This window comes from Corvus cornix, chromosome 5 (assembly GCF_000738735.6).
Source record: "Corvus cornix cornix isolate S_Up_H32 chromosome 5, ASM73873v5, whole genome shotgun sequence".
Taxonomy (NCBI): Eukaryota; Metazoa; Chordata; class Aves; order Passeriformes; family Corvidae; genus Corvus; species Corvus cornix.
Genome location: NC_046335.1, coordinates 34,963,070 through 34,976,387, shown reverse-complemented (window position 1 = coordinate 34,976,387; position 13,318 = coordinate 34,963,070). Strand labels below are relative to the sequence as shown.

Here is a 13,318-nt window from a genome sequence, read left to right as displayed (position 1 = left end):
TCTTCTGTCATTCATTAACAACCAAAAAGAAAAAATTGCACTTGCAGTTTCCACTGGGTTCCTTCCAAGCAAAACATTTTGTGTTTCTGTGATTTAATTCACATCTGTGACACCCAAACAGGCAAGGAACAGGTATTGCAGTGAGATGCAGGTGTCTGTTTCACAAGCGCTTCCAGCTGTTTACAGGGAGCAGCCCTTCAGGAAGGAGGCAGATCATAGGGGAACAGGGTCTTCCTCTTGTGAAAGAGTAGAGAAGGATTATCCAGATCATACTAGTAAGCATTACATTTCTGAACCATAATATATATGCCAGCAGTGTAATGACACCAAATCTGTCATTTCACAAGAACAAATTGTTTTTATTTTCTGGAAATTTTCCAGTGTCTTGACTTCTGACTGCTGCTGAGAAGTGCTGTGTATTTTATTGTTGCTAAGAGGAGCTGTCTGTGGGGTTCCCCAAGCTAACTGAATTTCTAAAGTATTTGGAACTATTCTGCAAGTCTACCCCGCCTAGAATTCCTGCAATATTTGATAGATGCTTTATCTGACTATCTCAGGGGGTTTCTCTTGGTTTACTATGTGATTCTTTCTTCAGCTATGGCTGAATGTGTCCTTGCAGCACTATGGAGTGCCACACAGAAGCATTGTAGTTTTCATTTTTAAAACACAACATAAAATATGTCTAACCTGTGAAAAATATGAGGAACATGGAAATACCATTCAATAAGTTTTAATATTACAGCAGTAACTAGACATTTCTATCAGATCAGCATGAAGAGGAGTCTCTAGTCCAGATCACAGCAAAAACTTTTTTTTAAAGGTGTTTCAGGGTAAAGGGCTATAATGCATTTGTCTGCTAACAAAAGAATTATTTGTATTTAGAAAGCAAAGTACACACACACATCAAACATTCTGTAAAGGCGGGATAAGTACCCTAACACTTGGGAACATTTGGGAAAAAAGATGTTGGTGACTCTACGAATTATGATGGTCAACTCTTGCTGCCTCCCAAATACATAGTTTATATTTTTAGAATATGCATTTTCCTGTATTTTTATGTGTAATTTTTTTTGTGTCCTGTATTCAAAAAGGGCTGATTACATTATGATGGGATGTGAAATACAAAGCATGTGATTCACAGTTTTTCACAGGTTTTTGTCTAGAGCAAATGGGTCCTTACATAGTCATCTATGCTTGTCTGCAGAAACGAGATAACACAGTGTTTCTTTAGCAGGCCGTGCTTATTGCCATAATAAAACATGGATGGTTTTGATTAGATGATGAAAACTTAATCCTGTGTTTATGTCAAAAGGCAAGATAACTGCCTCTTGACTGACACCCCAGATTTATTCCTCATAACCACAGACCTTCTTCAGAGAGTTTGGGGGAGTGGGAGGGCTATCCTCTGAGAAATAACAACTGCAATTCAGGTGTTGCAAACAAGGAATAGGTGACAGACAAGACAGATGTGGATTAACAGAAAGATGGAGATATAAAGTAAGAAAAGTACTTCAGGCAGCACCTTCCAACTATCTATGCACAACTAGTATCTACTAAGACTTTTTTTATTTTGCTTTTTAAATACAGAAAGAGTGGCAGAAGTTTCAGGTTGTCACCTGGATGGCCTGCCATTGTTGATCAATAAGATACTATACATTGCCAAGTATAGATCTATGCTGAGACAGAGAAACACCAGAGTCAGGGAATTCTTATTTACAGACCTGCATACTGAAGAGACAGAGGTGTGAATGAAAGCACAATTTAGGCTAGAAAGTTTACTTGCAAATGCACTTCTGGGAAAGGTAAAGTAATAAAATGCTGTAGTTTCCGTTTTTCTCTATGCTTAAAGATTGTTCTGAAAAAACAGGACTTAATTGGGAGGAGGCTTTCCGTGAGCTTTGGATAGAAGTATTTCTGTACACTTTTCTCCCATTTCTTCTTGGGCCATACAAGCAAGACAGACATGTGTCCCAACAAACCTAGTCTATGTTTTATAAAATGTGTGAGCTCCCTTGGTGAGGTTTTCTCCTTGAAAATATTGTTGTTTCTGATTTCAACACAGCAATGGAAAACTTGGTATTTCTGGTGGTTTGTTAGAAATGTCCCACTACTCTGAAGGTGATATGAAGGTGTAAGTCTAAGTTCAGTCCTAATCTTTCTGGTTTCCCTTTTTTTTTTCTCCCCTCCTGGTTCTAACTGCATTTTAAAATGCTTTAAATGGATGCTAGAACTTGGTTAATGTGTAAGTCACTTACACATGAAGAGGCAGCTTCAGATGTTGCTGCACCATCTCCCAAGAGATGTGGGTCAGTGGAGTATGTGAAATTGTGCTGGAGGAAATAAGAAGACACAGCCTGGACTAGTGGAAGGTGTGCCTGCCCATGGCAGGGGGGTTCGACCTAGATGATCTTAAAGGTCCCTTCCAGACCAAACCATTCTCTGATTCTGTGAGATGGTCTGTGCCAGTGCAGTAAGGGTATTAAGTGTTAGGTAGCTGTTAATACGTGGCAGACCAGTTGTGGTAGGTGAAGCCTGGAGCTGCCTAGGACTAAATTACAACAATATATCCATGTTTCTTGTTTGAAATCTCTTTCTGGCTAAAGAAGACTTTTAAAAACACTTAATATTGCAGTTAGATCAAGATAAAATTGATTTTGTTTTAAGCCAAGACTGTCATCTCTAAAATACATTGAACTGCTGCTGAGGAACACTGTGTATCTTGAAGGAGTTTGCCAAGTACCTCGCAGCTGCTTGCTCACTCTCCTCCCACCCCTCCCAGTGGGACAGAGATTCAAAAAGAAAAGGTGAATCTTGTGGGTTGAGATAAAAACAGTTTAATAATTGGAACAAACTAAAATATTATAATAATGATAATAATGAGTGACAGTAACAGCACCCAAGAGAAACAAATGATGCACAGTACAATTGCTCACCACATGCTGCCCGATACCCAGCCCGTCCCAGAATGTGTTTGACCCCCTTACACGTAACTCACCTAGCTGATATACTGGACATGATATTCTATGGTATGGAATATCCCTTTGTCCAGTTTAGGTCACCTGTCCTGGCCATGCTTCCTCCCAGCTTTTGTGCACTTCTTCACTAGCAGAGTATGGAGACACTGAAAAGTCCTCAACTTAGGGCAAACACTACTGAGCAACAACAAAAAAGTCTATCACACGAGTCATGGTTTTGCTCATCATTGCAAGTGTAATTGGACCTTGAATGCCTGTCTCCCACCTCTGAGGCAGGTGTTCTAACACTCAGTTTAGCACTAAGCATTAATGTTGTAGCATTCAGAGATCCAGTGTCCAGATTGTCTCTCCCTATTAAATTCAGGAATCCAAAAGTGCAGATAATCCTGGAAGGAATGCAATCAAAAATATTTGTTATCTTTACTGCAGTACCAGACAAACAAAATGGTAGTGTAACACTGAGGACCAGATAAGCTGGTCCTCATTTTCATCAGAGAAGTTCCTGCAGCATGTAGATGTGGCTGTCTTCATAGTGCCAAGTAGTCAGGTGGTTAAACTGAATCAGGCCTCTTCATTGCTCCCTGTTGTCATTCTCTGTATTGACACACTTGTACCATGTGCTGAAATAGATAAGGATAAATTTTTCTTTGCTATTTCCTGATAATCTATTGGTTCAATAAATCCTGAGGTACAGAGTCCCAGGTTTAAGTGGCTCCTCTGTTAGATAGCAAGTAGTTCTACTTTGCCCTTTATTGCTAGGTAATTCTCTCTTCTGTAGAGTTCTGAGCAAATTTCTCAGATCTCAAACCAAACACCTTCTACAGGACCTAGTGAAGTATTTCTTGACTCAGCAGTGGCACGGTGATTCTGTGCACCATTTGTGTTTCTGAATTAGATCACTTTATTGCATTGCAAGGTAGCTGGCGTTGGCATGGATTCTCTCTGTGCTACTTGCCCGCATTGGGCTTTTGGTCCTGCCCAGCACTGTCTGATCTGTTTTCCAGTTTGCTGTGAGGACAGTTAAAACGGCTGGGAAAAAGTCATACATCTCCCTCCTTCTCCGCTATGCCTACCCGAGACAACTATGGCCTACTCCTTAACCTTCCTAAGGAAACCAGCTCCAGCCTGGGGAGCAAGGCAGGGCCAGGCACAGATGCCGCGCAGGGGCCAGGCAAGGTGCGGGGGGCAGGAGGACGCCGTGCTGGGTTCCCCTGGGCCCGCTCCTCTCCCGCCTGTGCGGTGAGCGCCGGTGGCGGGCGGCCCCAGGGCGCCGGCGGGAGCAGCCCCGTCCCGCGGGGGACTCGCGCTGGCACCGCTTCCCGCCGCGCTGACTACAACTCCCAGCGCTCCGCGGCGCGGCCCAGCGGCGGCCGAGGAGGCGAGAGCGGCTGGCCCGGGAGCCGAGTTCTCCTTCAGGCCGCAGCATGAACGGCAGCGTGGCGGGCGGCGGCGGCAGCTACGCCGAGGAGATCATCAGCCTCACCCGCAGACCCTCAGGTAAGGCAGGGGCGGCCGCTCCGCGCCGAGTCCGCGGCGCCTCCCGGGCCGGGGTAGCCGCGCCGAGGCCTGCGCAGCCCCCGGGGAGGCCGGAGCGGAAGCGCGGGGTGGCGGCGGCCGGCGGGGCGGCCGCGGCGGGCACCGAAGCGGCGGAGGGAGGGTCCCGGCGGGGAGGATCGAAGCGCAGCGCCCAGAGTTGCCGGGCCCAGCGGTCTCCCCTGCCGCGGCGTGCCCTTGGAAAGGGCCGTGGCGGATACGCTGCCCTGGGAAAAGCTCGTGCCCTGCGTGAGAGAGCGGTGGCTGGGTCAGGGTCGGTCCTCTGCGGGAGCTCCGGTAGAGGCTGGTGTCCCTGCGGACAACTCGCCTCTGGTTTCGCCTCTGGTTTCGCCTCTGGTTTTCCCGGGAAGTTGCCATCTCCGGTGGAGCTCCTGTTGCTTCCAAGTGAGACGGCAGCTGCTGAGCCCTCAGCCGCGCTGGATACCCTGAGTCAGGGGCCATTAGAAAATAGTATGCCCAAGTGGCCATGCCCTGTACTGTCAGCTTGGCGTTCATCGTGCAGCGTCCCTTGAGAGGCTTTGGGATGGTGAGAGAAAGTAGCATACGCTGGAAGAAAGAGAGAATGGGGCAGTTCGTGGGGCATTTTTTGGGCTTTGATTTTCATGTCACAACAGCAGGTGCGCTCATGGAAACCTTGTATTTTTACAGGATTTACGGTGCTATTCAGATCACACTTTCAGAAGTGAGGGAAGTTGGCACAGCTCTGGAGCAAAATCCTGGCTATAGAGAATGGCAGGCTCCAGGGGGCTTTTGGAGCTAGACTTGTACTTTGGTGTGTGAGGCTTTCTCTGTAATTAAAATGAGCATGAACGAAAACGTGGCAGCCCTTCTGTTTTGCACAACTGCTGGGTGCGGCTGCTGGCCAGCCTTGGCTCCGTGGGCTCCCCAGAGACCCCCAGCTCCCACGTTGTTGGTGTGCGTGTTTCCTTTCTCTGGGGTGGAGGTAAGTCCTCCGCAGGGCTGGAGTTGGTCCTGGCCCTCATGCTGATGATCAGAAACCAGAGGATGTGAGCCCAGGGAGCAGTCCTTTGCCTCCCCCTGCTTCTGATGTGGGCTTCTGATGTGAAAGCTGTGTAGCCCTACCAGCATAGCCATGAGCTTAAGCTAATGAAGCTGTGCTTGTCAGTGAAAACTGTGCCAGATGGAGCCGGTTCTGGTGGGAAGGCTGTTTCTGTACATCTGGGGACCTAAAACTTTAAGGAAGATGTAAGGGAATGTTAAAGGGCAGAGTTAAAAATGGTCTTGAATGTGGCCACTGTGATTTCAGTCTCGATTACCATGAGCAGCATTTGTGTAGTCACTGAGATGGGCTGTGCATCTTTAGAGTTAGGTTTCTAACTGTGTTAATTGAGTTGAAGGTCCTACAGCTCCTTATGGCCTTGATGCACTTGCCATGTGAACGATTATTCGTTTCTGTGGTAGGAACAAAACACTGTTATCTGTGAAGTACAATTGGATACTGTAATCTCTTGAATTGCAGTTTCGACTGCAACTTTTAAAATAGGTCTGATGCTAAACATTTCTGGCAAAAGTTTGCATAGGTTGTGAATGTATTTCCAGTGGCAGGACAGTGTATGTATGTCTCTTTTTCAAATTTTCTTGTATTCAATCTCCATTTCCTAATCCTGCCAGTCATGATTTTTTTTTTAAAGGCCTGTTTGAGGGACTTTTTTAGTTCCAGGGAGGGTAAGTGAGGGATAGGGAGGTCTGCAGCCTTAGGGAGGGTCAGAAGTTTAGCCCAGAGCCTGCTTTTAAAGCTCTGCCATTCTGCTTCTGGTCTCTTGTAGACAAGAGATTTAGTGCTGTGTGCTTTCTTCCTCCCCTTACTCCTTTTCTTCCAGCTGTGCTGCATCTCTCTCTGTGGCTGCATGAACTGGAAGGGAGAGAATAGCAAAGAGCTCAAGGATTGATAGGGAAGATATTTTTAGGCAGAGTGGAAGTCTGAGTGCTGGCAAGGAAAGACAGAAGGACAAAGCCCTGTGAATACTTAACTTGGTCTAGCATGAACTGCTGCCTCTTTGTCACGAAGATCTGCCTCTGCTGATGAAAGCTGTGACTCTTGATTATTTTTCCAGTTGTGGGTAAAAAGTTGCAAAGTGTAAACTTTTTTTCATATATATATACACCTATTTGAGGGGTTTTATATATGAGAGAGAGAATCAAAGTGTACTGAGACCATGATTCCTTCTTTCTGGCTTTTTAATAAGTGTTGATTAAACCTTATACTTTCTCTAGTATTGATTTCCCCTTTTCCTAGGTTATTGGCTTTATGGCAAATAATTTTTAGGAGCGTGGATTTTTAATTTATTTTTCATAATGCTGTTGAAAGGTGTATTACTGTGCACAACTGGCCCTTCTTGGAACAGATATTATTCTAGTTGAAATGTCAGTATTTCTTCAATTTTCTCTTGCTTTCATTTTTTCCCTCACTTGTCTGAAGCTGCCAGGAAGGGAAGGAAAAAAAAGGTGTGGCAAAATTGCTGCTAATATTTCTTTACTTCCCAGCTGTAGATGCACACTTAAAATAGCATGACTCATTTTGTAAATGCTTTGATCTCCTGTGACTAATTTAAAATGCTGCTTCCCAGCAGGCACAAGGTGGTTTTACTTTCATTTGAAACTCTCCTTTCCAAGGTTTCCAGTCCCAGTTTTGAGAGAAGATAAGAAAGAAAGAAAGCGAAAACAAATAAATCAGCCTGGCTGAACGTGGGCAGAACTTGCCCTTAGCTGTTCTTGACAATAGCTTTTGGATGACTGGTTTATGTCAGAAAAAAAAAAAAAAAGTTGTTTTTTTTCCATTTACTTTGATTGTGTATTTGATTTTTTTTTTTCTTTTTCCTTGGCTTTTCTTTCTTTTTTCATTGCAAGTCTCTTAGGGAATCTTTCCTGTCCCTTGTCATGCATTTTCATTTAGAGAGAAACTTAGCTGCATGTGCAATGGGGAATGTGCTCTCGTAATCTTTGGGTTTCCAGACTTCAAATTCAATTTGTTCTTCTGGGTTTTGATGAAACAAGAAGGCTTAACTTTAATCCAGAAGCTGGATCCAGCTTGATATCTGTAACTGAGGCTTCCTTTAAAGAATAATATAAAATGCAAAAATGTGGACATCAGTTCTATTAAATGTATGTGTATTCCTTTTTGTTTTGCTTTAAATCTGTGAACTTTGTTTTTATTTCCTGTCATGTTTGAATTCCTGGAACAGAACAAAGTGATTGTATACGATTTGAAGTAGCTTCATGTAACCTAATCTTATTCTTGGAGGCAAAGCACACCAGTTCTAGCTCCTGAGATGTGGAAGGGGAGCCTTCTGAGCTCTAGGTGCCCTCAAGCTGGTAGCACAGTTCTGCTTGCCTGTTTCCTCATTAGATGGGGTCTAATCCTCCTTGCCTTTCCTTATCCTGTTTCCCATCTCTCAAAATGCTTGTCAGAGGTGATTTCTTGTAGCTCAAAGGTAGTAATTTACCATAACCTCATGTGAAATGCAGAATACTTTTGTTTTCTTTCATCCTGTGCTGAAGAAGTGTATTCCTGCTGAGGGCTGAATTGGTGTCTCAGAAATGATGGCATGCCCCTCAGTACTTCCCAACACCCACCTGAAAACAGCTCACAGGTGTTCTGTGTAATGAAGCATCTGGGATTCTCAGGCATTTAGTGTCTCTCATTTAGTGTTTCAAGACCAGTTTCATGAGAATGACTTTCCTAGACAGTGCGAAGGTGCTTGGCAAGGATGATGCAGATTTGTGTGCTGTGAGTTTTTGTATGGTGGAGAAAGCAAGACAATGTGGGAGGGTGCAGTCCCCAACAAGCAAGACAGCAAGAATGTTTGAAGCTTTGAGCTTTTTCTCATTGGCTTTCTCTTTGGCTTACCTTAGGGTTGGGCTTCAACATTGTTGGTGGGACAGATCAGCAGTATATTGCCAATGACAGCAGCATCTATGTCAGCCGGATCAAAAAGGATGGGGCAGCTTACCTTGATGGCCGATTACAAGAAGGAGATAAAATTTTAGCGGTAAGCCCTTTCTTCTGTTGCCCCGTGTTCTTGGTCAGTGATGTGATATGAGAGGCAGGTTTTCCATCACAGTGCACGGAGAGAGGAAGGATGTGGTGAATGAGTTAGGTGATGCCAAGCAAACTCCATGGAGGAGCTGTCTTGGGGATCTGGGGAGAGCTTTGAGCACTAGGGAGCTGAGTGCCTCTACACATGGGCTTATCTCTTCTACCTTCTTGATTTGCCACAGAAGTGCTTCGTAGTGCTGTGTTTGTGTTTCCTCTGTGACTTGCCTCCCTAAGGTTTTAGAATCCATCAGACCTTCTCTTGCTCACAGTGGATTATCATTTACACACATGTAATTAAAGGTTTTCCACCTCTTCAGTTTACATTTTTTGATTGGCAATCCACGATTTCTGATCTTTTTGCACAGGGGGATTTTTAGACTATAAAACCTTTAGGCCGTAAAATTCTCTTCATTTCAGCTCCTCAAGAATAACATAGACTGCTTCTCCTTTTAGAAAAATGTTTTCAGGTGGCTGATGTTCACACCCACTGGTTCTTCAGATAGCTGGCAATCATGTAAGAAATAAGCTTCACAAAGTGATGGGTGAAGAAGTAGCCTGTCCTTGTATGATGCACAACCTTTTTATACTCCCTAATTTTATTTTACACTTGCTTAATATGTTCCACATGTAATCTTTTTAGCCTCTGTAGACTGCCTTGCACTAGTTGGAGCCTATTATTGATCCAGAAAGTGATATTAAGTTAAACAGAGAATATTATTCTCTTTTTCCTTGACAGTTTAATATTTATGTACTTGTGTTTGGGGTGTCTAAATATGAAGAGAAAGGAGGCACTGGATGTGATCTTAGGGGATACAATTAGGGGTAATGGGGATGAAAAGAAAAAATTAGGATGAATACAATCACGTAGTGAGTGAAATCAAGTAGGTTATAAAACCCTGTGCCATCATATATTATTTTAAATTAAGAAAAATCCTAACACTTGCAAGTGGATGCCCATAAGTATGTAAGTAATTTTTTTTTTGGTTGGTTTTGTTACATCAGTATGTTTATGAATGTGTGTTTACAATACTCTCTCAGAGAGGTTTCAAAGGTACACCAGTAGAGGAAACAAGGGAAGAGACTTAAAATAATAATTTTGCTGTAGCTGCTCTTTTTTTTTCATTAGCTGTCAGAATCACACCTTTGATTTGTTTCCAGTAAAGCAACAACATCAGAAGCTGCTATTGACACAACTGTGGTCTTATATTCTTATTTTGCTTCTAGGTAGTTTTTTTTCAGTACCTCTGTGTTTTTGCTTGGAGTTTCTCATGTTCTATCTCAACATATAAAAATACATCTATAAGATGAGTGAATGATTTATTTAATTAATTTGGATCTTTCTGATTATGGTACCATGTCCCAAATGAAGAATTATGTGAAAGATGAAGATTTTTATGTCTTATCCTTCCTATGTTAGCCTGCATTGTTAAAAATTTGCTTGTTTTTACCTTCAGCATCTGGTTTTCCTTTTCCTTTTTTGCTAGATCAATGGCAAAGACTTGAAGGATCTGCGGCACAAGGATGCTGTGGAACTGTTCAGGAATGCAGGCTATTACGTGTCTCTGAAAATTCAGCGCAGGGTATGTTTTACCTGTTTCTTAGGGTTATTTCTGGCCCAGTTTAGACTGGTTTCTATGCTTGGTGGCTATTTCATGAGGAAGAAGAGTATTGTGTCCAGGTGCTCAGTGTGATATGTGCATATAAAAATTTGCTTTGACCTATGACCTTCTCTCGTTGCCTCGGCTGCAACCATATCAGTGAAGAGGTGAGTTTGGAGAAGTCCCCAGGTCTTTGTTTTGCTGGAGTATGTTGTGTTTGCTCACTGATCTCATTTCTCTGGGGTAAAGGTTTGTGTGTGAAGACAGAATCTCAAGTTGTCCAGTTTTATTTCAGTGGCCAAAATCTTACTGGAGAGAGATGTCCTTTTGTTTTAGAGGCCATCACTCATGTTAGTGTTGAAATGTGTGTGCAGCCCAATGCTACCAGACGGACACTGAGGTGCTGGAACGTGTCCAGAGAAGGGTAATGAAGCAGGTGAAGGATCTGGAGCTCAAGTCTGATGAGGATCAGCTGAGGGAGTTGGGGCTGTTTAGCCTGGAGAAAAGGAGACTCAGGGAAGACCTTATCACTCTTCTCAACTGCCTGAAAGGAGGCTTAGCCAGGTGGAGGTTGGCCTCTTCTCCCATGCAACAAGTGGCAGGACAAGTGGAGACATCCCCAAGTTGCACCGGGGGAAGTTTAGATTGGGTATTAGGAATTTCTTCACTGAAAAGGTGGTCAAGCACTGTAACAGGCTGCTGAGGGAAGTGGTTGAGTCACCATCCTTGAAGGCATTTAAAAATGGTGCAGATGTTGTGCTTAGTTTAATGGTAAACTTGGCAGTACTGGGTTAATGGTTGGACTTGGTTACCTTAGAGGTCTTTTCCAACATAAATGATTTTACAATAATAGGAAATATGGATTGCTATAGTTTAAATATACTGGCACCATCTTAGATATAAAAAAGAGATGAATCCTTAATCCCCACCTAGCATGGAAGTGGACAAAAGAAATACTGATCTACCCGAAGCATGTTGGTGGGGAGAGATGGGTTGAGATCCCTTTTCTACTCCCTTAGCAAAGGAGTAAGTCTTCTGGACCCAGTGTATAAAGCAGGCAAGAAAAACAGAGAGAATTACTGATGCCGTTTTTCTGGTAAAGAGAGCAGGAAATAGTATGTGTGTGTCACTGCTTCTGCTGTATGAGGTGTGTCCTGCTCCACTTGAGTCCTAGTTTAGAAAGTGGCAGAGAAACATGAGGGTGCGTGGTAATGACTGGGCACCCTGCAGTGAAGTTCAGTCCATCCAAAGCTGTTTTCACCCTCCCATGTGTGAAGTCTGCAGGTACCTGGGGAAACAATTTTGAACGTTCTTACAGAACCACCTGGTCCAGGCACAGAACTGGGGGCTCTTTTGTTATGGGCTCTGACATAAATAATTTTTTTTTCCTTGTAGTTGCAGCCACAGAATGGCCCTGTGGGTCATCGAGGAGATGGAGAATCAGGTGGGCTTCCTCTAGCAGCCATTCTTGTGCCAGGCCTGGCGCTTGCTGTGACAGCAGTCTGGATCTTGCTGAGGTATCGACAGCGGATGTGAAGAGGTCACGTCTGGGATATCACTGCGTGTTTTACACAGCTATGATGTGATTTAAAGATAAGAGAATCAACGATCTTGTCACAGACTGATGCCAGAAAGGATCATTGCCTATCACCAAAGCTGCTGATGATGTTCTTATATATTGAGTTTGTTGCAGGGTGGATAGAAGCAGAGAGAAAAAAGGGAAGGGAGAAGACTGTGTTTATGTAAAGAGTGGGATAGCTGTATTTTTTGACAAATCTGAGGAGGTTTTGCCATCCTCCTCTATTTTGCACCGTGAACTTTCAAACACACTCATCTATTCCACATTTTAAGATGTAACTTTTGGTTAAAGGGAGTGGGAGTTTGGGTGGTTTTAAATCAAAAACATTTACTAGAGGCTTTGCCTTGTTTCCACAGAATTTTTTTTTGAATCTAATGAATTCTGTCTGAACCATGAATAAAGAGAAACAATGCAAAGGGTATATTACTTTTCCTATTGAAGTTTTGTTGGTCGTTGCTAAATAAATGCCTTAAGTGTGTAAAATCTGATCTGTGGTTTCACAGGTAAAATCATCAGTGTAGCTGCTGATTTAACAGTAATATGCAGTATTGGTGAGGTATTTTGCCAGTTGTGGAAAGATAGAAGATAGCCTGCTGCTAGAAGAAGATTTTGATTGTCAAAATAATTGCTCATTTTTGGGTCAGGGTTGTAAGAGAAAGCTTTCCGCAAAATGCTAGCATACTGGAGAGAGACAAGCAGACAACTGAATCACAAGGATAAGTGGTGGCAAGAGATTTGGGCATTTGCTGAAGCTGTAGAAGAGTCTTTAAATTAGTAGTGAAGCAATAGTTCCTCCATTCATTAAGTGGGTTGAAGTCTGCATCTCTCAGGTTAGAGGTCTGTTTTGGGGGGTTACTTTTTGCACTTACTCTCTGCAGTCAGGAGAATCTAACAATGATTGAAAGGGAGAAGCTGAGAGCAGGCTGGGATTGTCCTGGCTGTTGCTTTTGAAGAGTTATGTGATGTTCAGGAGATAGGCTGTCAGCTTTAAGCCGGGGTAAAGCTTAGCAAGTAAAACCAGAGGGAAAAGACCCTCCTCTGGAAAGCATGTGACTGAATTTACCTGCAGGGTCTCATCTCCTCACTGTGATTTGAATAGTTTTAAATGCCCCAGCTTATAGGAGGCTCTGTGGGGTAAGACCTGTTTCTCTTGTCTCCAAGAAATCAATGTGTTTTGTTGTTTTTGTAAAAGAAAAGCAAAATGCATGGTCTGGTCTGTATGATGCCAAAAAAGAGATCACATATGCAATATATGTTTTCAAAAAACTGGTGTCTTGGTGCTTTACTTATCTTTATTCTCTATTGTTCTGTAGGACACTGCTGATGTATTTGAAATAGTTGTGTTTGCTCAGCGCTGTCTGCTGGAGATAGAAGTGGTATGCTGTTGAACATGGCACTCCTAAATCACCACAGAGTTTCAGAGCACTTAGACCACATGAAATCTTGCTTTGGCCTATATAGACTTCTCTAGTGTAAGGGGAAGAAGTAAGAAGGAATTTTGCTCCATGTTCTTAGGGGACTTTGGGAACAATATTGATGTTGACTGGCCTGGGCT

The 13,318-nt window shown here is 43.3% G+C and overlaps 2 protein-coding genes across 2 annotated transcripts in view; both read left to right on the top strand.

Annotated features, from left to right (window-relative positions):
• The first annotated feature begins 4,296 nt into the window (after nt 1-4,296).
• Nucleotides 4,297-13,029, top strand: LOC104688303 (synaptojanin 2 binding protein). The gene is made up of 4 exons (XM_039553431.1): nt 4,297-4,472; nt 8,403-8,539; nt 10,071-10,166; nt 11,580-13,029. Exons 1-4 carry the CDS (start codon nt 4,400-4,402, stop codon nt 11,718-11,720), a joined length of 447 nt encoding a protein of 148 aa, XP_039409365.1. The 5' UTR covers nt 4,297-4,399; the 3' UTR covers nt 11,721-13,029.
• The window catches only part of LOC104683512 (deubiquitinase DESI2-like), a 90,582-nt gene continuing 81,650 nt past the window's right edge, over nt 4,387-13,318 (top strand). The window contains exon 1 of the mRNA XM_039553430.1: nt 4,387-4,472. The gene's annotated coding sequence lies outside the window, so the exon portion shown is untranslated. The remainder of the gene's footprint in view (nt 4,473-13,318) is intronic.